The sequence below is a fragment of the Lampetra planeri genome, chromosome 19, assembly GCF_965212315.1.
Source record: "Lampetra planeri chromosome 19, kcLamPlan1.2.h2, whole genome shotgun sequence".
NCBI classification, from domain to species: domain Eukaryota; kingdom Metazoa; phylum Chordata; class Hyperoartia; order Petromyzontiformes; family Petromyzontidae; genus Lampetra; species Lampetra planeri.
In genome coordinates, this window is record NC_136125.1 from 6,480,646 (window position 1) to 6,507,192 (window position 26,547).

The 26,547-nt window shown below is 51.8% G+C and overlaps 1 protein-coding gene across 1 annotated transcript in view; it reads right to left on the reverse strand.

The window, feature by feature from the left end:
- Positions 1-286: 286 nt before the first annotated feature.
- Positions 287-26,547, reverse strand: part of DACH1 (dachshund family transcription factor 1) — a 168,907-nt gene continuing 142,646 nt past the window's right edge. The window contains exons 9-13 of the mRNA XM_078602693.1: positions 20,182-20,336; positions 18,027-18,174; positions 16,535-16,678; positions 11,569-11,637; positions 287-367 (exon numbers count right to left, since the gene is read on the reverse strand). Coding sequence (XP_078458819.1) covers positions 330-367; positions 11,569-11,637; positions 16,535-16,678; positions 18,027-18,174; positions 20,182-20,336 — 554 coding nt within the window. The 3' untranslated portion in view covers positions 287-329. The remainder of the gene's footprint in view (positions 368-11,568; positions 11,638-16,534; positions 16,679-18,026; positions 18,175-20,181; positions 20,337-26,547) is intronic.

Here is a 26,547-nt window from a genome sequence, read left to right on the forward strand (position 1 = left end):
CCGGGGCACAAACAGGAAATCGCTCGGGAAGAGTCGGGGCAGCCTCCGGACCCCCCCCCCCCCCCCTGGGTTCACGGGGGGCTCGACCCCCGGACATACCCCCCCCCCCACCCGCCCCAGCTCCCCCCCCCCCCTTCCCCACCTCACCCCCACAGGGGCCCCTGGGCTGTGATCGCCACTGACCACTTGGCTGCGTGACCCTTGACAACTCCGTCCGCTCGTTTTAGTCCAAACGCCATCCACCCCCTGCCCCAACCCTGCCCTGCCCCCCAACCCCCCCCCCGCCCCACAACCCCCTCAACCCAATTCGTTGCCACCTTGACGCCCGGTCAGTAGAGTCCCGGGTTTTTGAAGTACATCCTCGATTCTGCAAAAGCGACAAAAAATCAAAGACAAGGAAACAAAGACGACCGTGATTAATGACTTGCGATCCAAAACGGGGGTTCGTCGGTTCAATTAAATCCCCCGGCACGGCATTCGAAACGACGGGGGGGGGGGGGGGTGAGTTTCTTAAATCCCACGCCCCCGACTGCCGCCACAAGGGAGTAAAGGTAAAGGAGCAATCGCTGGTTCACGCCGCTGCTGATGGGAGCGGCCTCTTACAGAACACCCCGGGTTTCATCACGCACGCAAACACTCGTTGATTGGCTGAAAACGTCTTGCTATGCAAAGGATTGCAGAGCTTGGGTGAACGTTGGTAGTGCCGGCTCACTGCCTGGACGCTGCCTTCGGGCTTGGTTGTGGTTCCTCGGCGACTGAGAGATGCAATTTGCATGAACGATGACGCTATATGTGTAAAACTCAACATTATTATTATATCGATATTATAACACGGGGAGCTCCACAGAGAGCCCATCTATGTGTAGCCAGCTTCTAAGAGCTGGCCAGTGTTGTCGACAAATGTTTTTTGTTCCTGTTAATAGTGCTAGTGTGCCACTGCAAACACAGAAGCATTGTCAAGCTATACTGTGTAAACATATATACATACAACACGACAGTTTATCAATGTGCCATTGTCACGTCTAGCGGCAGCACATTTCAATTGAGAACCCTCACGGTAACAGGCGAGCAGTGCACCACCTTGCGTGAGACAACAATCCTTGACGATAGCACAACTATTGCAAGTGAAATGCGGCCTTTTTTTGCTGTTGTTGTGGCAACGAGCGACTGAAACGCGACGGCGCCGTTTAAAGCAAGGGGCTCTCGCGAGCGCGGCGCATGTTGGGCGCTTCGCCGCCATCCCGACCACCCGAGTTTGATTCCCGATGATGGCAGCTGTCAGTCGGCGAGTGATGTCAGAACCGGGCAATCTCCCCCCCCCCCCATCTCCCCCCCAACCCCTTCAACCCCCAATCCCGACCCACCGACCGCCCCCCTTCACTGACCGGCGTGAAGTATGGGAAAAGAAAATAGCGACGTAACTGACACGGTGTAGGGGAGACCTAGATCGTTTGGTGGCTTAAGTGCGGCTGGAATGACCACATGCTCTCATTATTTTATGTCCGCGTGAATAAAACGGATTACTTGACGTGCTTTTGGCCACCCCCGCCCCCCCCCCCCCACCGATACATCGCCTCTCACGCACTCTTCCTTTTAAGGCCACGGTGTTATTTTACGAAATGTGCCGAGTGTATTTGTTTTCGTCACGCGTATATCGTAGAGTGGCTCACACTATCCAGCCAGGTGGCTCAGCGAGAGGAGCTCACAAGAGGAAGGTTGCGAGTTCAACTCCCCACCGGGGGGCAGGCTACAACAACAATCACTTTCCGGGGGAAGCCAACAGAGGCATATGATTTCACCGCACCCCTCCCCGCCATAGGAACGTAGAATTTACAGCACTGGCTCAGCAGAGCCATGAGCAGGAGATGAGCACCAATGCCCCTCGATGGGCATACGCCGCACGAGCGGCATAATCATTGTCTTACGTTGTTCCGCGTTCTGTACGCGCGGATATGAAAGCTCTCTCTCTCGTTCTCTCTTCGAGCGACTTTATTTCGTGTAATTCCAGCAGAGATCAGTGGACGAAGCCGTATCTTTTAAAGCGGCTCACTGCTGCTGCGTTCACATCTCACGGAGAGAGGGAAAAAGGAAAAAAAACACACGCAGAAAAAAAATCCAGCACTCTGAGCCAGTCCCTGGCCATCTGTTCCTTACAAACAGAGAGAATGTCTATTCCCAGCCCATCTGTTAACCGGGAAATGGGAGGGGGTGGGTTTTGGGGGGTAGATGGGGGTGGTAGGGGGTGGGGGGCAGGGGGAGGGGTGTGGGGGGAGAGTGTTGGGGGGGCGGGAAGGAGAGAGCGAGGGGGGGGGAAGGACGCCCAGAAAGGTGATGCAGATGGAAAACGCATGGGTGAATCTTGCATGATCAAGACAAAATGTAAACTTGATGATGATGATGATAATCCTCGCGATTTGATCGTTTACAAGAGCCCGACGCTGCCACAACGGTGTGGCGAAGGTGAGCGAATCAGTAGGTTTGCGATCCAGAGGTCGCCGGTAAGATGCACTCTGCTGACGCGGCAGTTGAAACAACGGTTCCCCTGAGATCTGTGCACCAAGCAGCAGCACCAACATTTAGATATACAACAGCGGTTGAAGTCGATCAATCGGCAGGTTGAGCGTAGTGAGGTTGAGTGTGGGTACTGCCACCTCTGCGGAGACGTCTGACCGGTGTGAAGAAGCAGGCCACAAAACACCCTCCTCTGGAAGCCGACGGCCCGGGCCATCCTCCACAAACCACGCCCTGTCTCCTTAGCGCTGATGTGTACACAATGCACCAGGTACTCGTTTGTAGCTCAGTCGACCTAGTGGAGGCCCAGGACTGGTTCAGAGAATCGTCACTGGTGTTGGCCGTGAGCTTGAGTGGAATTCGTGTGGCCGGGTTCGTAGCACAGCTTCCGAGACCACTACACTACCGCTCCCCACGTGTGTATATATGTGTGGGAGGAGAGGCGCAGTAGTTAGCACACTGACCTGCGAACCCGGCATCCCAAGTTGAATTCGCACCCATGGACCAACATCAGTGACAAATATCTATACTAGATCCCGGGCCTCCTCTAAGTCGACTCAGCCTGAAATAAATACCTGGTGCATTGTGTAAACATCGCCACTCAGGAGACCAAAGAGACCGGGCGTGGTGCTGGCCACTCACCCCCTCGTGTTCCGGGCCGGCCTCCATAGGTGCTACGCGCTAATGGCACTTTCCCCAAAAGTCTATTGATGGCTCCGCGGGGGATCTTTAGCTTTGTGTAGTATATATACACGCACTTTTAATAGAAAGAAAACCATAGCCACTGGAGAAAACCCACACCCACGAGAAGATAACGCTCAAAAATTCATACACAATCCCCCAGGGACGCTGCGCACTCTCTTGTTATTATCCGCTAAGTGATGTGCGCTGAGATAGCGTAGTGTGCCACTGAAACACAGCCTCCACGCACAGCCTCGGCCTCCACACAGCCTCCACACACAGCCTCAGCCTCCACACAGCGTCTACATAGCCTCCGCACACAACCTCAGCCTCCACATAGCCTCCACACACAACCTCCACACAGCCTCCCCACACAGCCTTCAACGCACAAACTCCACAGCCCCTACACACAGCCTCCACGTGCCGCTCTTGTTCACCTCTTGTGACCGTTTTGTCCAAAGCTTACTTTTTTCGCTGAAGATGTTCTGGCTTGCTGGCAAGAATCGAGCTGGGCACGCGTGACTACAGTGGATTTGGTGTGCCGAGTTCGGAGACATTTTTCTCGTCGCTGGTAAGACTGGAGTATGTTGCACGTGACCAAGGAGAGTCAATATGGGGCGGTGGCCCGATAAACGTGACTGAAATGGATCCCTGTGTAAATCTATGAGTGTCTATGTTAAGTCTATGGGTCTCAATGTAGGGTTATGGGTCTCTATATAAGTCTATGGATCTCAATCAATTTGAGTAGTTGTGTGTCTATGTAAGTCTATGGGTCTCAATGTAAGTTTATGGGTCTCAATGGAAGTCTTAAATTAAGCCCTGGGCTGCGCTGCAACTCAGGCCACACTGAGCCACTCACTGCCACCTCCTCTCTGCCACGCCACCCTATAGGCGATTGGGCCTCTAATGTTCCCTCTAAAGTGTACTTGGCCTGCTCTTCCATGCTGGCCAAACGTTTTGGAGGAGGGGGGAGTACCCACGCTTTACCCAACCAAATGCAACACACACATCGAATAATTAATCAACAACACGACTCGTTTAAGTTCCTGAAAAGCCCTCAACACGTGGTGTAAAACGTCGAACGTTTGTAGGGCTATAATCCTACTCGCTAACACGGTGGCGGGGGGTGGGTGAGTGGGGGCGATTGGTCCCAGCGTCACCACGCGCGCGTTTTAAAACGCCGAGTAACATTAGCCATTAACCAATTGAGCCATCAAATTAGCCGAATATTAATATTTACTACCACGCATACCGACAATAAACGTTGTGCAAATATACCGGCAGGCTTCACACGTTCGTGAAACACGCTCGGCCTTTCCCCGTGCGCACTCGCAGAGCCTCCCTCCGCCTGCATTGCACTTCGCAGGGGCTGCTGCTGCTACCGACGCGCTGGGCTGCGCCGATTATGGAATTAATCACGTAACACTAACCAAGGTGCTAATAATTATTGCACGCATGCCTTGCGCAGTCCTGCGCCAGCTTTAGCTTTTGATGGAGCGGGGGATGGGTGGGGAGGGAGGTGCGGTGGAAATGGGGTGGGGGGGAGAAATTGCTCGCAACATCTGCTGAGCAGTTGGCGGATCTTCCCTTTTCTCCGGGAGGGGACACCTTTCAAATTCTCGGTGCGGCTCGAATCACATTCGAGGAGGCGCTGTAAGAACACGCGCAGTCGCATCGCCAAATCCCACACGGACCCCACCACCTCGCCCACCGCAACCCCCCCCCCCCACCACCCCAGTGATCAGGCACGCTGTTGCCAAAATAATTCCGCGACCTAAACATTTGTGTAAAACAGCGCAGCGTGCGCGCGCGAGGCTCGTAGTGGAGTTCAGCATTTCAAGTACCGCCGCGTCGGCTTATCGGCCAGACGCAAGGATACGGCCAAAATTATGCCCGCTCCTGTTTTTTGCTCTTGGTTTTGCAGCAGAACAAGGGAGTCACGTTGGGTTGGGCTGCCGGGCGGTGGCGGCGGTGGTGGTAGCGGTGGTCGTTGGGCGACGTGCGGCAATCAACATGCATCTAATAAAAGCCAGTGGAGTGGCATTGTTTGCCGAGGAAGTTGGGTAAGCGTTTCCCCTCCTTGTGTGTTGTACCGGTAAGGGGGCACAAAAACAGCAGTCAAATCGGGCGCATTAATCAGAGTTTTATCAGAGAGCAAAAACATCCCGGGGGCCCACTCACCCTTCCATCTTGCGCACTTCCACGCCAGCAACAGTCCCGCAGATTTATTTTGGGTCAGCTAAAAAAAAAAAATTGGTACCCGAGTAAAAAAAGAACCCCAAAAAGCACATTATTTTTATTTGTTATTGCTGAGGTTTTTTTGTGTTGTTGACGTTTTACGTCTCTCAGTGAGAGACAGGAAACGTAGTAATCAGCGGGAGGGGGGGGGGACGTGATAACCAGCCCCTGGCGGAACTCGAACGCCAAAAAAACAAGCGGGCCCAGGCGACCAGAGCCAACGAAGCGTTTCTATTTGTGGTTACTTAGCAAGAAACGTTGAATTTCAACCGGAGCGGTCCCCGAGTGAGTCGGTGAACGGGCGTAAATAGTTCCGCTACCCAGCACACCACATCCACTGTACTACTCAAGTTAAGGTGCCAATGACTCTCCGGCATGGCCAGCGTCCCCGAACAAAAATATTGTGCGACGAATTTACGCCGCCGCGTAAGAAAAAGACAGAGAGAAGGATGGGGGAGGCAGTGGCGGGGGGGGGAAAGGGAGGCAGCGGGTGAAATAGAAGAGGGGCAGAGGATAGGAAAGAGGGCCGAATGTTTTATTCGTGGCGGGTTGAGTAATGTTTTTTCATGGAGGCCCGCGTCCCGCGGAACAGAGGCTGGGCCGCGCCCTTGAGCCAAGGTTACGCGCCGGGTTTGGTATCAATAAAAGCGGCACCAGCACAACCCACACGGGTCAGGGGTCACCTGCCATTGCTTTTAAAAAAGATTGGATCGATTTTTCTTGCCGGCGCGTGATGGTGTGCAGGCTTTCTCAGGCGCGCTCCATCTTTCCAATCTCCTCTTTTTATGTTTTGTCTCCACGCACCCCCAACCTCCCCCCCACCGCACCCATCCCCCACTCCCCATCCCACCCCTTCCCCTCATCCCCCACCCATCACCCCTTCCCTGAATGACCAACGCAAGTCCCATCGTATCCTCTCCTCCTGTCCCGTTCATTCCCTGCACTCCCCCCCAAACCCTGCCTCTCACCCCACCTTCACCAGCCACCCCCTCCCCCCTTGCGAAGCAATACTCTCCCAACGACTCGTATAAATTTGTGTTAGCATTTATTTATTTTTCATTAGGTCCCCCTCGATTGTTTGTTATGGTTTATTACGGGGAATGCTGCATGCTCCGCTAGCGCCGCCGCTATTAAAATGTTGCCTGCGCCGCGTGTCCTTGCTGGGTAAACGCACGCCGGCCACAGGCGTCGTAAATAATGCATCATTCCTCAACAACTACTAAGCCCCGCAAATCTAATGGAGCCCAGAGCCCCCCCCCCCCCAAGCCCACCCCTGCCCCCCCCACCCAACCCCCCCCCCCGCACTTCCGATGACTTCCAATACATCTGCCTATTGCGATCCTCAGACGACGACGATCTCCCCGCAGTCCCTGCGTCTGCCCGGCAACGTTAACGGGCACGGTGTAGTTTAGTCGGCAGGGAGGCGCGCCCGCTGGGGTACAATTGCGGGGAACCCCCCCGTCGAATCCAAGACATCTGGCCAGCAAGGAAAGAAAAAGAGTAGGCCAAATGCCCCTCTGGAAGCGGCTGTGCAGAGAGCTCTCTTTAGGTCCCATTGCACCAGCAGTGGCATGAGCAAGACATTGCAGGGCTGGGCCTTTATCTTGGTTTGTGCTAAGCAGGTATTAGCCTGGATAGGGCTTGGGATTTAACTAAAACTATTTTTTATTTTACCCGGTAAGGCCCCACTGAGCTATATAGCTCTTTCTCAGAAGCGTCCTGACCACAAATGAAAGCCCAATGAAGTGGCTTATCGCGTGGAAATGAATCGCAGCCAAAGAATCGAAATGCATGTTGTTAAATATGTACTGAAAAAAACAGAGGACCCGGAGAAAAATCCACACGACCACGGGGAGAACATGCAAACTCCAAATATATAGGCATCGTCAGGGCAAGATGGAACCCTTAACCTCCTGCATAGCAGACAAGGGAGAAAACATCTTGCCACCGTGGTGCCCCTGGATGGGCAACAGCTGAACGTAAAACAGGAGTTGTAGACCCACGTGCCCGCATGCCGATTCGCCGAATCAAGCACCCGGGTATCCTCGGCTAGAGATCACCGTGCAGCGCAGACACCGCCACCCCCACGAAACTCTGAATGACAAGCCGTCTTTGGTGGAAGCGGACAGATTGTGGGGCCCCAGGTGTGGCCGATTAGCGACATAAAACAATCAAGTGGCTTAATGAGGCGGGACAATGAGCCCACCTGTTTACAGGGGGGGCTATCGGGGGTGGTAGCGCCCGTAGTGGCAGTGGGTGGGTGGGTGGTGGTGGTGGTGGAGGTTGAATAAGTCCGTTATTTATCCGTATTATTTCCTACGCCGCTTAGGCCGTTCCAGCCGCCCAGCCCACTGGCGGCGTGAGGCATAAGCAGAGTAAAAGTCAAAGCGCAGGGCCCCCAAGCGAATCGAGGGGCTCTGTGGATTCCTTGAACAAAACATATATAGATGCACCAAATATCAGCTCGAACGGAGATCCAAATAAATATAAAACGGACACATGAGCATAACGTAAACATACCAAGACAAACTCTTTGGTTCTTTGGGTAAAGTCACGTAGGTATAAAATAAAATAAATCACGACGTTTCGGGTGCAACACAAGCGTCCGTCATCAGGTGCCCGAAGCGTCGTGATTTATTTTATTTTTATAACTACATGACTTTATCGAAAGAACGAAAGAATATGGATTCCTGCAGTCACGAAAGCTTCAAATCAAGATAATACCAAGACATTTCGATTTAAAGCTTTCGTGACTGCAGGGATTCATATTCTTGGTTATTTCGGTAAAGTCACGTAGAAGGGAAATTATATTATTTTATTATTTTCATTATTTTTTTTATTTCCCTTCTACGTGACTTTACCGAAAGAACCAAGAATATGAATACCAGGACAATGAATCTATCGTCTCAATCTTGTCTGCGGCTCTCTTGTCTCATCTCACTGCATCCGTCTCTTGTCGGCATCCCTCATTTCACTCACTATCATTCTGTCTCATCTGTATCTCTCCTCTTATCGCAATGCAGCTCGATCTTTTGTCCACGTGTCTCTCCTCTCAATACATCTCTATACATCCATGTGTCTATCATCGCACGAGGATTTTAAGAAATGTTAACGCCAGCACCCCCACAATCACTGCTTCCAGCCGCTTGACCGTCCCAGCGACGGCTTTGTAACCATCGCCGCTATTTAATTTTTCTCTCTGCTATCAAGTAGGGGCATTGTCTGAAACGACGACTTACACACACACATATATATTCCTCTTTCGAGCAGCGTCATTGATTCATGTGCCGCACCATTTACGCGAGTACGGTTTGATTGGGGTTTACATGGCCAGGCTTAAACGGGGACAACGATTAATTACAAAACACGAGTAGCGTAGCGTTCGAATAACACGCAGTACAGGTAGTGCGAGGTGGGGGGGGGTGTGACGTGATCGTTGTCTCTGTAAGCAGATATTAACTCAAGCAATTATACATAAAAAAAACCTCAACTTATTCATCAATAATAGTGGTGGCCTTAAAATAAGAAATATATCAAATAGGTGGCCTTTTGGGCAATCGCCCTTCTTCGTAAAATGTTATGTGCTTGTGAGATGGGCCACTGCCCCAAACGTCGCCTATTATATATTTTATTTTAAGACCACACACACAGTGTTGTTTTTGACGGGCGTGTTGAGTTGTTGTTGTTGTTGTTAATTGTGCATGTGCACCATTGCCAACGTAGTGGCGGCAGCAGCACCGTCACCAAGTAAGCAGAGGCAAGTCGCGGCCGGATTTAACTCGAGAACCTGAAACTCTCAACTTCTGCGCGGGTGTTTGCGGTCACGCTGCTGCCGTGTGTCCGTGTGTGTACGTTGAACTTCTTGCGCAACGTGCGTAGCCAACTGCGCTAATCGGAGATGCGGTGGGAAGGAAATCGGAGGCAGAGCTCTCCAATGTGTACTCGGGTTGTTGTGTTGTTGTTATTGTTGCTCTGCGTATTGCTCGGCACGCTGTGTTGGGCGCAGCGTCGGACAATCGTGACCGAACTGCATGCGGGACTACAACCACAACACACGTCGGAGGATCGTCTGAAACTACCCTGTAGATTCCGGATTTGTCACACCTATTTTTATTCATTTACACTTTGCATAAGACTGTGTGTATATTTGTGTGTTTAAATGTGGAGTGGTGGTATAGTGGTTCACGCACTGCTCTACAAACCCGGCGACCCGAGTTCCATTCCAGCTCACGGCCAATATCGGTGAAGAATATCTCAACCGGTCCTGGGCCTCTCCGAGGTCAACTAGGCCTTAAAAGTGAGTACCTAGTGCGGTGTGTAAACATCAGCACTCGGGCGGGGTACTAGCCAGACCACTCGGCTGATATCACCTGCCCCAGGATCCGTGCAGCCCACACAGGGTGATGGGGGGAGGGGTCTTTGTCTTCGCATAAATATAAGACGAGTGCTTTCTTTATGAAACTTCATTGTCTTATCACAAACTCAAGTGGTGGATGACTGGATGGCTGTGGGCATGCGGATTTACGGGGCGGTGTTTGTGAGTCGTGGGGTCTCCTTGGTTAATTAATGCATCATGCCACGGGTTCCCACACATTCCCACATTCCTTCACTGGACGCCTCCTCAATAATCCCAACCCTACAAACCCCCCCCCCCACCCCACCCACCCCCACAAGACTGCCCTGCCTAACTTCCTGAACATTCCCAGAGAAGCTCCGCATAATTCACGAAACAGTGATCCCAGGGAACGGAGAAATGTTGAGGTTGGGAGCCCAATCTCAACATTTCACGCACACGGTTTCAATTCCTCACCGCGGTGTTTTCCAGAACGCTCCTGCTGCTAGCCTGGCTTGGAGTCGGGGTTATCTGCATGAGGCAGAACCACTCGAGCACAAAACTAGGTTTCTCTGTAATCATAATAGTTGTATATTATTGTACGGGATATTCCTATAATCGTATAAGCCGGTTTATAAGTGAGTTTGGGAGAAAATAATTAGAGACAGATGTGGCTGGGTAACAAAACAATCCCCGGAACGGGGTTCCAGACTGTTCTAGCTGAAATTAAGCACCACTTCCACGATGCGGCGATAATACGATACATGTCCGATTATATACATCCTTGTCCAGCCATTGCACAAAGACGGTCACTGCATCGCGCGCTTTCAGATGCGCTTCTGTGGCCGTCTGGAATGCTCTTCCTTCCGATATTAGGAAGCCACTGGAGCTATGCACTTTTAAATCATCTAGATTGGTAACTCACTTCTTTAGAACTGCTTTTTTATTGTTTGTTGTCCTTCCTCTGCACCTCCGATTAACATTGTTGGCTACGTATGGTGCGAAAGAAGTTCAACATACATAAGGGTGCACGTTAAATCATATCGTCTGTTTATCAACGAATGATTATCATCACTCGTTCGATGTTTTTTTAAATATATTTCACGGCAAAGTATGAAATAACGATTACAGATATTACCCACTTTGTGCGTGCTTTGTGAAACGATTTTCCCCATTCAATAAAAGCGTCGTGGTTGTGTTTGTCGCGTGATGGTCAAACCGATGCTTCAAATTGCTACAGCTGCAAATATTCACCAAATTAAGTGCTACACCAAATGTAACGATTGGAATTTTTTGTGCAGCCGCTGGTGACTTGGTGACTTGGCCACGACCATCAACTGTCACACCTGGAACCGGAGAACGTGGACATCATCGTGAGTGTCCAAAACCCGCATTTAAACCCAGGATCTCAGCGACGCCGTTACATTGCTTGGACACGGCCTTTTTGAACCCCCTGAGACAATTGGCCATGATTAAACTAAAATTTTTATTTTTTATTTTACCAGGTAAGGCCCATTGAGCGATACAACTATTTTGCAGGAGCGACCTGGCCATAAATGATAGCTCAACAAAGTGGCATATTACGTGGAAATTGACAGTATAGAAACCAGATATTCGAAACGCATGTTTCTAAATATGGAGGGGAAAAACGAGAGGACCCGGAGAAATATCAACGCGACCACGGGGAGAACATGCAAAACTCCAAATATACAGACATCAGGGTCGGGATCGAACCTATAACCTCCTGTGTACCAGGCAAGGGAGTTAACAACTCGCCACCGCGGCGCCAACAATAATGAACTCACCTTGTTGAGCCACTCTCTCGTTCTCCCCCTGTCCACTTCTCTCTCCCTCCATCATGGGGCTCAGTGGCTCTGTACCACACAAAGACAAAGATTCCCCATGTAGCCTTTAGCTGACTTGTTGAGGGCAAGAGCTGTTCGCGAGCACTTAGCAATGCCTAGCACCTGCTCACCTCTGAATCGTACACATCACACATGGGCACACACGCAAGCACACGTGTACCTGCAAAAGGACACACGCACAAACACACGCCCACACGTACCCACAGACATTCTCATACCCACAGATGCATAACCATGTACAAGTGTATACACAGGTTCAGACACAACCACATGCACACATGCATAGGCAAATACAAAACACGTGTACATATGCAAAGACAAAGACCCCCAAAAGCCTCAATGGACTTTTGGCGCAAGTTTTGTTAGCGAGCACCTATGAAAGCCAACACGGCGCCCGAGGAGATGAGTGGCCAGCACCACGCCCGGCCGCCTTTGTCTCCCCAGTGATGACGTTTACACACTGTACCAGTTCCACATTTAAGGCTCAGTCGAACGAAGGGAAGCCAAGGCCCGGTTCAAATATTCACCACTGTTATTGGTGGTGAGCGGGAATCGAACCACTGTGCCACCGCTCCCCACACGCGCGCACACACTAACACACACGCGCACACGCAAACACGTGGAAACACGTGCACAGGTATGCACATACACACACACGCGCGCACACGCACGCACCCACAACTCAGGCACGCACCCCGCGCAACTCCCTTTGAAATATTATACTCTCCAACTAAACGACCCATTACTGCAGGATGGCTCTCATTTATGGTGCGGCCCCTTATACCCGGAGTGCACTTTTATGTGTGCACGCCAAGTGTAGGATCCGGGCCCCAGTGCCGGCCACACGAGACTCTAATGCAACATTACTTGATTGGCCTCCGTGTCGTATTTTAACCGTGGTGGTGTTGTTGTTGTCAGTGGGCGCGCGTGTGAGCAGCAAACGGCAGAGCGCCGACACAATGATCAGTGATGACTGGAAGGGTCGCGGCACACGCACGCGCGCGCGCGCAAGCGGGCGACTGGGCGGGCGCGCTAATCCGTTTGTGTGTTTGGGTCGCCTTCCCTAGCACCCCTGGCAGGCAGTAGGGGAGTGGGTGGGCAGGGAGGAGGGGGGTGGGCTACCGGGCGGCTTTGGTGCTAAATGTTAAAGCCTTGGACGCTCTCCCGGCATCGCCTTTTTTGGCCGCGCTGCTTGGTATTTACATTTTTTTGCGAAACAAAAACACGGAAGAAGAAAATATATTAAAATCAATCCAGCGCCCCCCCCCACCCCACCCGCCCCCCTATAAACATGCCCTTCACGAATAGTGAGCCCTCCCGCACATTTTAATTTGGCGCCGTGGATTTTTTGGAATCACATCTGCCGTTTAGCTTTTTTTTAGTTTATCTCCATGACAAAAACTGCCACAAGTTTTACGTCAAAATCTTAACGCCCCGGCGATGGTTTGCGGACACGCGCTTTTTTTTTCTACAAACATTTACTGCCAACAACAACAAATTTATTTAACAACCACACCGATGGCAGCTGCTCCCAGGAGTTCTGCTCCTCGCTCAGAGAATCCGTAGCGGCAGATTTCTGTTTGCAGCAGATAATTCAAATTATGAATTAGCGGACAAAACTACATTTTCAGTCAAAGTTAAAATCCTGCTGCTGTCATATCTGGGGATGGAGCACCCAGTTCCTACCTCACTGTGCTTGACAGAAGTCACAGTAAATCAGTCAAACTAACTGATGATCCAGCACTCACTGTATCACTCCAGTCACTCTCTCACTCACTGGTGGTTAGTCGTCCCCGTTTCACTCTTCCTATTGGTAATACCGTGGTTAATGTCCCCACGAACTCTGCTCATTGATTCATCCACCAATGTTGAGGCTGAGGTTTAGCAGACACTGACTGTTTCGTCTCATCCACAGTATATGTTCATTCACTACTACACTGCAAGGTCGCAACAATACACTCGCAGCCACTCACCCACACACTCACCCGCTTACTTACACACTCACTCACACACTCACTCACCCACACACTCACTCACCCACACACTCACTCACTTACACACTTACTCACACACTCACACACTCATTCACACACTCACTCACCCACACACTCACCCACTTACTTACACACTCACTAGCCCACTCACTCACCCACTCACACATTCACTCACACACTCACTCACCCACTCACTCACCCACTTACTCACCACACTGTAGGTCAAAACACTTCTCTTTGTGCAACACACGTCCCTCATGCTGCTTCACTCTCGAATCCCCTCCTCTCAGCATCATCTCTTTTCCCCAAGCTATTACGAAAATAACTTTGCTGATAATTAAGAAACACATGTCTATTACAACTTTCACAATAGTGCTGTTTGTTGCCGGCGGCTTCACATTTTGGGACTTTGGGTCTTTGCTCAACAACCGTGATAATAATAAATTAATAATTTCACATCAGACAACGGCACACGGCAAACGTTTGATTTTTTGTTTTTGCCGTCCGTGTTTGGTGTGAAAACTTCTTAATATTCCAAGATGTACATTTTTTTTTCATCTTCAGGACATAAATGAACCATGCGCAGAGAAAGAATATTCATCAGGCACCGGCCGAGCGAGCCCCCTAGACACCCCCTTCCTTCTAGATTTGCAGTTTTCGTGACTGCAAGGATCCATACTCTTTGGTTCTTTCGGTAAAGTCACGTAGGTAAAAAATTATAAAAGTAAAAAAAACAATCTATTAAATCACGACGTTTCAGGCACCTCAGCCAGAAGCTTCTATGGTGGTCCCACCTGATGACGAGCGCTTGTGTTGCACCCGAAACGTCGTGATTTCATTTATTTTATTTTATTTGTATTTTTTAACTTTTATAATTTTTTACCTACGTGACTTTACCGAAAGAACCAAAGAGTATACCCCCTTCCTTCTGCCACACCACTGACAATTCACAGTGGGGGGGGGGAAAAACAAACTCAACACTTTGCCGTCAATAACGCCGTGGCTTTGAAAGGAAAAGTATACAACAGGCGACAGTCCGGGCAATGGCTCTGTCTCACAGCACATACACTCAATCACGGAATCCATTTTTACATTGAAGGCCACAAGGTGGTGTTGTTATTGATGAGTGTGTGGAGTTCGTTTTTGCTAATTGCGCTTGTGGCATCACTGCCAATGCGGCAGCAGCAGCGTCACCAGATCATTTAATTAATTTCACCGGCAAATTCGGCTCGCTCCGTCTCACTTGCCCACTGGTCACTGTCCTCCTTTTCCCGAGGATCGTCCCCTTTTCCAGCTGCATCCTGGGAAGTCCTTACATTTTCCCGGGACAATAAAGACCCGGTTTTTGTCAGTTGCATACTGATGATCATAGTAATGAATACACCGCTCCGGATGACACGCTTACACATAGTTCTCCCCACTTCCACTATCGTGAGCTATTCTTCTTTCTAACATGTCTCCTGGTGTTTTGTACATCAGAGGTGGCAACTACGGTTTGTGCCGTAGTTGATTACGAACCTACGACGTCCGTGTTCGAGTGGCAAGGATAGATTTGTACCGAAATCTGGTGGCATTGCGTTGAACTTCATTACAGTCTACTGCAAAGTTTTGAAATACCTAGGCTGACTGAAACATATTTCCGGGTTTGGTCCGTGAAAAAAATTGGCACTCTAGTTGCATCCTGACTGGTTACCTCATATATATGTACACATTAGAATAACAGACGGATGAAATCTCTAAACGTCTCTTTTTCCTAATGCCTTATTTATGAATTTTGTGAAATGCCTTATTAGAGAGAGATTAACTCGCAACAACACGGTCATGCAGGCGGGCCTTCGGGGACGAGCAGGAGATTGGAAATGTTGGGTCTCGTGGGAATTTCTCCGCTTTCTCTCCCAACGGTTGCCCAGTTCAGGAAAGGGGCCTGCACCCCACTCAAGGTCGGTCGGTCGCCTTCCTCCCGAAGCTCCGTTGGCCTAAAGTCTATCAGTTGATGCAGAACCACGTATTGAAAACGCAACACAAATTTGTCAATAACACTGTGGCCTTCAAAGGAAAGGTATATAATAAATATGCGGAGTTTTTGGGCAATAGCCATTCTTCTTCAAGTGCTAATAAGAAGAAGGGTCATTGCCCAAAACGTCGCCGATTACAGATTTTTCCAGTTAAGGCCACACAGGGCAATTGACAAAATGTGTTGCGTTTTCTTGGCATTTACACGGAGGCTTCGAGGCAGAACCTTAGTTAAGATATAAATGAATATTTCTTCCCCCGAATATTTCGGTTTAAAATTAGGGTCACTGTCATCAGCAGCAGCATCAGCAGCAGTAGCAGCATTTCCACTGCTGGATTCGGGCCTCCCTCGGCAAGCCGATGCCATCTGTCACTATAACACCCTGTCTTTTGTATATATGTTTTTTTATTTCAAGGCCACAGTGTTATTATTGGCACGGAAAGTGTTGAGTGTTGTTAACTGTACTTGTGCACCACTCCTAACGCAGCAGCATCGCCAACATAATTTGTTTAATTTTACCGATAATTCAGCTCCGTCTACGTCTCACTTTCCCACTGGTGGCTCGGGATGCCACCTGCCCTGCCAGCGCAGCTGCGACTGCAGTAGCAGCAGCCAAACAATCCACATTGTTGTATCACATCCCTCTCCCGTTTGTCCTGTCGACAACAGTGGTGCCTCTTCTTGGTTCTTTCGGTAAAGTCACTTTACCGAAAGAACCAAGAAGATGAATCCCTGCAGTCACGAAAGCTTTAAATCGAAACAGTGGTGCCGTGCAAACGTCGGGCGACCCTGTTGTCCATACAAGTCGAGCCATACATTATCATGTCACAGCGGGGAGGGAGGAGGAGGAGGGAAAGAGGAAACCCCAGAGAGACTCGGCGCATGGAGGCGAGCTCACCTCCGAGGCCACGCAGGCCGTCGGGGTTGGTGGCCTGCGTGAGCGCGTGCTCGGCCTGCTCCCGCCGCTTGCCCTCAAACTCCAGCGCCTCCTGCAGCTTCCTCTTGGCCTTCTTCTCCTTCTTCAGACGCTTCTGCACGAGTTCTGCGGATGCGCGCACGGTTTGCGAAACAGACGCGCGCGCGCACAACGAGAACGCATAAACACACGCACACGCACACACAAACGAAAATAAAAAAGAGAAATGCAGCCAAACTGTGCATTGTGTAAAGAAAACAATGCCATCAGGCGGGCTCCTGAAGAAGAATTGCATTGTGGTCCCACATGTCTATCGGTTACCATCAAAATAATTGGTGGTGGCGACGGCAGTGAAGTAGTCATCGCCGACTATGTGGACCGGTTTCGTCCTCATTAGCACTCATCAGCACAGTATAGTACAGTCACCAATGCTCACTGCTGCAAAGTCTGCCTCTGGAAACCTTTTTATGTGGAGTCCCCACTTCCACGCTACCGGGCCCATGTCAGCCGAGCTGATGCCGACAATAATCACATCTGTAGTACGATGAGAAAACTCAAAAGCAATAGAATGACAGTGTAGGACTGGAAACCCGTATATTTGAAACAAGGCATAAAAACGCATAAAACCTGGCATAACTGCTTTTCGAACAGATTTGTACTGCTTGTTGTGTGAAGTTGGTTCTCCTTCCCCCGCACCTCGGATTAGCACGGTTGGCTATGTACGGTGCAAAAGAAGTTCCGCACACATGCATAACGCACAAAGGCCGTGTGCTTTTTACGAGTGTTTTTTTTTGCGTGTCGTGTTACGGGGACACGGCTGCCACCTGGGATGACCTTTCAAATTGTTTCGCGAAGAGGGGGAACGCCCGATGTGAAACGCTCTGAGACGCCCCGGCGTACGGGAAGGAGGACGGCTTCCGTCAAAAACACGCTACTCCACCATCGACATCGCAACCACCGTGCTCAACCCTGCTGCGACTCGTCGCTTTCTCCCGATGGCTGTTGTTTTATTCGCTCGGCCGCATTCGCTTCGCCTCGACTCCATCTCCCCTACGAGCATTCTCTACCACGTCCCGGTTGTCGGTGCAACGTGCCTGTGTTTATATCGTTAATATTGTTACGGTTTGTTCCCGGCGCATTATTCTAGCCTGCACCTCCGACGCGCCCTGTTCCGATGTTGCCCGTTCTTCCGCGCGGATCGCTGTGATATTCATCTTCTTCTTCTATTGTATGGCTGAAGTAAGATGCAGAGCAACAACTTTTCACATGCAGATGCTCAAGGCAGATAACCGCATCAGGAGCAGCGGAGTGTACCCCTCTGACGATGTCGTTGTTGTTGTTCTAGCGTTAAAAACTAGCTGGGGAACTGGCTACACGGGATCTTCCGTGCAACAAATAAACATTGACGTTGAATTGAAACTGCGTAACCGCGCGCGAGTGTGCAACCCGTGCGACAACGACGTCGACGTCGTACCGCGGTTGCGCTGCTCGGTGGCGAGCTCCCTCTCCAGGGCCTCGCGCACCTCGCGCTCCCGCAGGATCTCCAAGCGCAGCTCCGACTTCTCCAGCTGCGCCTGCTTGTCCTGCGCCCGCGCTGAGTCGGCCGCCACCTTCAGCAGGCCCTGGGACGCACGTCACGCCACGTCACGCCACGTCACGCATGCACGTTACACACACGCGCGTCACACACGCACGCACGTTACGCACGCACGTTACGCACGCATACACGTTCACACGTGCAGGCACACACTAAAGACAAAAATTACCACTCCCCCCCCACCTTATGCAGGAGTGGAGCTAACCAGGAAAAGAATGGGGCCATGGTGCAGAGGGTGTGGCCAGCGCACTTTAGCTACGCTCAGACACATCTTTGTTGTTGCGTAACTCCTCGCTCAGATATGGACAAAGCAGTTGCGGGCGATTTTAAGTTGTGCGGTTTCGAGAGCGGTTCTAAGCTGCACAACCGATCGCTCAGGCTCGCAACCAAGTTCTGCATGGAGGCAACCTTCTCCGATTAGCCGAGCAGTCGAACCGATAACCGGTGGCGTAATCGTTTACATAACATCACGGAATCGCCCGGGCACTGCCAGGGGCTCTGGTTATGTGACCCACGTGGCTGGCACGGTCCGTCTCGGACCGCCCGTTCCACTCGCTCATGGGTTCGTTCGTTCGTCTGCCCGTCCGTTCGCCTATTAATAAATGCTCTTGTTAAACCCTGCAAAGCGTTTGCTATCTGTGTGCCACGGCACAGCAGGCCATGATTTATTGACTGTGTAAATGAGTGGTTACGCACGGAGGCTCATTACTCTCGCGCAGTACGGACTCCACGTCCCGCCAAACGCAGCGGCTCCCGCGTGATGGTGTGTGCGTGCAGTGAGATGAGAAGGCGTTGTGGTGAACTTGCAGCTGAGTCTGCATGGTGGGATGAGAGTTGTGATGAGATGTGAGGAGTGAGGAGTGTGTTGTCAGGAGTGTGTTGTGAGGGGAGAGGAGTGAGGGGTGAGGAGGGGTGAGGAGTGAGGTGGGGAGTGAGGGGTGAGGGGAGAGGAGTGAGGGTGTGAGGGGTGAGGGGTGAGGAGGGGTGAGGAGTGAGGTGGGGAGTGAGGGGTGAGGGGAGAGGAGTGAGGGGTGAGGGGTGAGGAGTGAGGGGAGAGGGGTGAGGGGTGGGGGGTGAGGGGTGAGGGGTGGGGGGTGAGGGGTGAGGGGTGGGGAGTGAGGGGTGAGGAGTGAGGGGTGAGGGGCGGGGAGCGAGGGGTGAGGAGTGAGGGGTGAGGGGAGAGGAGTGAGGGGTGAGGGGTGAGGAGTGAGGGGAGAGGGGTGAGGGGTGGGGGGTGAGGGGTGAGGGGTGAGGGGTGAGGGGTGGGGGGTGAGGGGTGAGGGGTGAGGGGTGAAAGGTGAGGGGTGGGGGGTGAGGGGTGAGGGGTGAAAGGTGAGGGGTGGGGGGTGAGGGGTGAGGAGTGAGGGGTGGGGGGTGAGGGGTGAGGGGTGAAAGGTGAGGGGTGGGGGGTGAGGGGTGGGGGGTGAGGGGTGAGGAGTGAGGGGTGAGGAGTGGGGAGTGAGGGGTGAGGAGTGAGGGGTGGGGGGTGAGGGGTGGGGGGTGAGGGGTGAGGGGTGAGGGGAGAGGAGTGAGGGGTGAGGAGTGGGGGGTGAGGGGTGGGGGGTGAGGAGTGAGGGGCGAGGGGTGAGGGGTGAGGGGTGAGTAGTGGGGAGTGAGGGGTGAGGAGTGGGGGGTGAGGGGAGGGGGCTGAGGAGTGAGGGGCGAGGGGTGAGGGGTGAGAGGTGAGAAGTGGGGGATAAGGGGTGAGGGGTGAAGAGTGAGGGGTGAGGAGTGTGTTGTGAGGGGAGAGTGTTTGCGAGCCAGTGCGTGTTTATGCAAGTCAGTGGCTCTCTGCGTGTCAGTGCGTCTCTATACGAGTCTGCGGGTCTCTCTGCGAGAAATCACTATCGACAAATTCCGCTTACTATCACCGCGACTGGAAAACCCGGGGCGGACTTTGCAGCTTCCTCAACCTGGAGCGACCAACGAGCTACGGCTGTTGCGAGGGGGCAGTCACGCAGGCGGGCAGGCGGGCAGACGGGCGGGCGGGCGGGCAGGCAGGCGGGCAGGCGGACGGCACGAAGGTCCATACCTGGATGTTGGTGAGCAGGGTCTCGGTGGAGGACAGCCCGTCTGGGAAGAGAAAGGCTGCGGCTGGGAAGTCTGCGTGGAGTTGAGCGAGGCTGGCAAGGCTGTGCTGTTTATCCCCCGCCGCGCCGGCCAGCATCCCCACTGCCATTCCATCTTCTAGGCGGAGAGGGGAGGGAGGGGAGGGAGGGGAGGGGGTGGGAGAGGGGGGGAGACTTGTTAGCTGCTCCCCAAGTCACCCTGCAGACTTCTCATGACTGTGTTGACCTGCGCACCCCAGGGTTCAACTTTTTACCACTCGCCCGGGGTTACCGTGTGATGCCACCGCATGTCGTTCGGCACGATGTCCAACGTTTCGTTCCAAGTGCTGGGAGCTTCGTTGGAAACTGAACTGTTGTCAGATCTTGGAAGGCTAAGCTGAGATTTGAGCCTGTACAGCTCTCTCCGCTCTATCTCTCTCACGTGCTGGCACATGGAGTGAAACGCCGGGGACCACGACGAGTCAGAGAACACGCGCATATTCTAGACATGATACGGACTGCGAGGACAAGTCAAGTGAGTTTGGGCAGGACACATCACGGCGGCGATCGGTGACGGACCGCTGTCGAGAGCGACGACGGGAGTGCCAGCCAAATGACGGAGCGACGCGATCGACTCGTGCGCCGGGGTACCAAATGGAATCTTTGCGTCAGAGGACCCTAGAGAGATGGGCTGGGCGGGCCGCTTGGGGAGAACTTAACGCAGCAGTGGACTGAACACGGCTAACGGAGATAATCACGGTTCAGGGTGTACTCTCACCCCGGAGGTCAGGGCAGGAACCCCCTTGCGTCACGTCACCGGCCGTTCGTCAATTCCGCTCTGTTATTTCAATTCTCCAATAATAAAGTTCCTGCCGACGAATGTGCTTAATTAAATTCCTGTACGTGCGTGTGGGCGGAGAGTCTTGTTTATTGCAGGGAGGGGAGAGGCCTCGCCAGGGAGGAAACGAAAGGATGAGTTTTTTTTACCCCCTCCCCCCACCCCACTTGTATCCGGATTGTGCCATCGCTACGTCATGTTACAGAGAGGCGAGGACATTTCGGTTCGCGAACCTTCGCAGCTAGCAGTGCATCACCCTGTGTCAGAGAACGATGCCTGTAAGATTGTCAGAGAATTTATTCGGAGGTCACTGTCAGTAAATCTATTTTATTCATGTATGTCCTTGCAAACGGTGTTTGTCATTTCATGCCAATTAAACTATTTGGTTTTGTAATCCTCAAGAGCTGAAAAGAGGTAACATAAGTGCAGAGATACATTTAATATGTCAGGGGTTTATTTCCGTGCAGTTATCTGTGACCAGGCTGAGAACATCAACTTGTTAGCATGGTTGGATAAGGAAGATGCAAAATAAGATCAACATACATACATACAGACTTAACCCGGTTTAATCACTGGCGACTGAATTCCAGATTCGAACCCAGGATCATAGTGGTGGTGGCTCAGTGCTCTGACACCTCAGCCACCTGGCCACCTTCCGACGCACCTACCCACCCTCGAACCTACCAACCCACCCACCCACTAACCCACAGAAACCCACTCATCCACCCACCGAAACCCCAAACCTACCCTCTGACTCACACACTTAACCACCCTCTAACCTACCAACCCACCCACCCACTAACCCACAGAAACCCACTCATCCACCCACCGAAACCCCAAACCTACCCTCTGACTCACGCACTTAACCACCCTCTAACCTACCAACCCACCCACACACCTACCCCGCACCCACCCACTAACCCACACACTGACCTATGCATCCACTCACCCAACCCACCCACCGAATCACACACCTAACCACCCTCTAACCAATACACCCACGCACCTACTCCCCCCTCACCCACACACAGAATCATGACCCACGATTTGTATAGTTAAAAATGATGTTTTAACCTAATTCCCAAACATTAAACCAACCAACCAATGCATCCACCCACTCATGTAGCCATCTACCCACCCTCCCACGCAACCCATCTACCCGCCCACCCATTAACCCACCCACTCACCCACCCTCCGACACACACACCTAACCACCTTCTAACCTACGAACCTACCCACACATCTACTCGGTCACCCAACAAACCACCTGAGCACCCGAATATAACCCACGTTTCAATTAACCATTACATGCCTGCTAAGATCCTTCATGCTAAATGCGTGCATTCAACCGTAATCTGGCTTGCGGAAGGTCCACCTACTACCTACCCGCCTATCCACCCTCCCACCCAACCCAACCACCCGCTCATCCACCCACCCACCCATCTACCCACGCACGCACGCACGCACGCCTCTGCGTGTCCATCTGCCCGGCGCTGGCCTTGCCACGTGCCAGGTGAAGGAGGTCTGCAGAGGACGCTCAGAGGCGATGCAGCAGCTTGCTGCGGATGGGTCCCGCAGGAGCGAGAGGCTTAAAGGAGCCCCCGCCCCCCCCGCCCCCCCCCACCGCGGTAGGGTTGCCACCTGTCCTGGATTTCCCAGGACCGCCCTCTCTTTGCAGAAGCTGTCCTGGGAAATACTCTTTAGTATTCCCGGGGACATTGATACAATTTTTGTATATATACGTTGCGTAATAATAAAACCATTTCAGGCATTGCATTTGCACATAGTCGTCTGCTTCTTCTGGTATTGTGAGATATTTTTCTCTCGCGTAAATATATTTACGCTTGGGTTTTTTTGCCACGCTAGAGGTGGCAAGTCTATGCATGAGGCGCAGCATGGCTGGGGGGCGATCATGCGAGTAAAGTGGTGGTGGTGGGGGGGGCACGACCAGAGAGTGAGTTCTCATCCACTAAAATAAATATGGTGAATTACTTATTGAATGTGTGAGTGAATGAATGAGATGTTGATTGAATGAGTGAATGGGATAGCATAGTATCAACTAAGCTCGATCATTGCAACTCACTACTCTACGGGACATCTGCCAAAAACATTACCAAGCTGCAACATGTACAAGATAATTTGGCACGTTTCGTGACGGGTACTGCAAGATCCGACCATGTCTGTCCAGTGCTCGCTGAGCTGCATTGGCTTCACAATCATTACACGCAAAGCGTTTGCCACAAATGAGCCACAATACCTTACTGATCTCGTCAAGGAATATAAACCATCACGTGAACTCCGGTGATCCTCACAGTGGCTTTTGGCTAGTCATTAAACAAAGATGGTCACTGCATCGTGCGCTTTCAGATGCGCTTCTGCGGTCGTTTGGAACACTCTTCCTTCCGATATTAGGAAGCCACTGGAGCTATGCACTTTTTAAATGTAGATTGAAAACTCATTACTACTTCAAAACTGCTTTTTGTGTTTAGTTTGTTGTCCTTCCCCCGCACCTCCGATTAGCACGGTTGGCTACGTACGGTGCGAAGGACATTAAACATACAACCCACTGAACAGCTAAAATAAATAATTGTGTGAATAGTTCAATGAGAGAAATTCATGGTGAAATGAAAAGAGTGAATTACATTTCAAAGATCTGAGCACCCTACCCAACAGGTGAATACTTCAATGCATGAATACTCAAATAATTAACTGAATGAATCAGTGAATGAACAAGTCAATTAATTAATGAACGGGGCATTCCATGAATGAATGGGAGGGCAACCAATGGAGTCGGCAGACACATGAATGCATCAACACTGAAAATGAGGAAGAGAATGAACAGCTAAATGAATGAAATGAATGAGTCCATCTTAGAATTAATGAATGAGACACCCCGCCTCGGCTTCGACGGTGTTAAGCCAAATCCCCCGCTCCGATTCATTCAGATCGCCGCGACCTTCATTCACGCAGCCACCGCCACCACCCTCCTCGCTTTTCCGCTCAGGCTCCTCGTGGTAGGGGGCGTAGCGGAGGGGGGGGGGGCGTAGTGTAAGGATGGTGGTGGGAGCCGCAGGGTGACCAAGGGCACCGCGGTTGGGTGGGCACCGAGAACCCGTCGGCATGGCTTTAAGTGGGTTTCGGCTGAAAATCAAAGTTTAAAAACTGCAGGCAAGCACATTAACTAATTAACAATAAAAAAAAAGAAATCTGTCAGCATTTCAATCACATTAACGCCGGCACCTGGGGGCCACGCGGCGCTTTGTCAGTACCGTGCGGTTAATTCACCGCGGGTTTCTACAGAGTCCCGGCTTTTTATTCTCTCTCTCTTTTCTCGCTTCTTGCTCTCTCTTTAATTTCACCTCCGTGAATTCGGTTAGCACCCTGGACTTGTAATCCAGAGGTCGCCCGTTCGATTTAATCTCCCGCCGCGGCAGCTGAAACGATGGAGCAAGTTTCCTAAGTCCCTCCCCCCCCCCCACCTCTGTCCCCCCAACAATATCATTGGGAAACCAAAATCACAGGGGTCAGATCGTGCTTCGTGGGGTAAAGTGTGGGTACTCCCACATGGGACAAAGATGTCTGTCCAGCGTGAAAGAGAAGGCCAGATTTATTAAATCCCCTCGCCCCCGACTCCCCCCCCCCCGCCACACCCCCCACAGTACACACGTGGGTACACCGCAGTGAGCCGATCGCCAGGTCGTGTTCACGTGTGGTGGGGTAACGTGTGGTGGGGTAACGTGTGGTGGGGGTAACGTGTGGGTAACACCCACTCTTCTGCCACGCGTGGGGTGAGTTAGCTGGAGTGGAAGCCCTTCCTTCGGTGGCAGTGGCGAGAGCGAGACATTGCAGGGCTGCGCCTTGACCTCATACTGATTTTTGGAATTATTATTTTTTGTCAAATATGAAATCGCGTAGGAGAACGGAGTCGCTTTCAACAAAAAATAAAATAAAAGCATAATTTTAGGAACGGGCAGGGAACAATAGTGCAGAGTTTCCTGGATCGGCGCTGAGTGGGCAGAACAACGCGGGAGGAGGGAGAGCGCCACCCGACTCAGCGCTTTCTCCTCCTGCTCCGTTTCACAGGGACCCCCCCACCCCCCTCCCAATCCGATACCCCCCACCCCTGCACGCCCGCCCAGCAGTTGAGCGGTTAAGTGGCTAACGCAGCCACTCAACGCTACGCCGCACACCAACGATGCAACTGCCCCCCCTCCTCCTCCTGATCAGCATCTCTCTCCTCCTCAGCTCTCTCTGTCGTCTTCCTCCTCAGCTATATTTGCTTCTCCTCGTCTCTCCTCCTCCCCAATATTCTCCTTTAAATCATCCCTCCCTCCTCATTCCTGTCTCATCCTCCTGCTCCTCTACCTCAGCATTCATGATCATTCCTCCTCGTAATCATCATCATCATCATTATCCTCCTTCTCCTCTCATGCACCCGTCTCCACCTCCTCCTTTCTATCATTCTCCTCCTCCACCTCCTCGTCTCTTCATAATCACCAACCCCTCCTCCTCTGTCTTGCCATCTCTCTCCTCCGCCTCCTTCTCTCTCTTGCTTTCTCTCCTCCTCCAACCCGGCTTCCCATCCCCCACTCTGAGCGTGAGTGCCCCCCACAGAGCGCTCTCGGGAGGATGAGCCCCCGTTAAACCCACACCATCAGCGACTTTCGTGCACACAACCGTCGCCCATAAAGCTCCATCCGCTAGGGTTTTCCCGCGTGTTTTTTTTTTTGCCGTAGTCGCCGTTGTTGGGATGTGTGTTTTATTCTAACCCGTGTCCTCGCTCATGCCCCCCTCCACAACCCCCTCCTCCCCCCACAACGCATCGTAACAAGTGGCTGCATGTGAGCGTCCAGTAACTCGGTGTGAGTGGGCGAAAATAAACATGGGAAAGGTGCAGCCCATGCAATTGCTCGATCTCGCCACTGCGAGCAGAAAGGCCACGGGAAGAGCCTATCGACAGCTCCTATCTCTCGTGAAAATTGTGGCCGAGTCAGAATCAGGATATGTATTCATACTGGAGGAATCCGATGAGCTATAAAGCTATTTTTCACACCTGTCCAGTAGGGGCAGGTCAGAACGTTACAACAACAAAACAACAAAAAACATGATAGGAAGTGCAAAGTATCGGAAAGGTAAACAAATCACTGAACAAAATATACAAATGTAGAGTAGTCCACGCTGACCAGATGTCTTGGCAGAGATGGGAATTACCCACAATTTACCCCATCACTCGCGGACCTGCCGATTGGCTATCTGTGGTGTGTCAGTAGACACTGCTGAGTGGACAAAGGTGCCAAAGAGGGATTTAATCAAGTTGGTCCCCCCCCCCCCCATTGTTTCAACTGCAACGCCGAAGGCTCAAATGGAAACCGAGAACTTCTGGATTTGCTAATCATTACAACTACGGCACCATTCATCCTGCCAAAACAAAGCCAAAGATCCCCCGTATGGCCTTTAACAGACTGTCGGGAAAAGTGCCGTCAGCCAGCACCTATTAAGGATGGCACGGCAC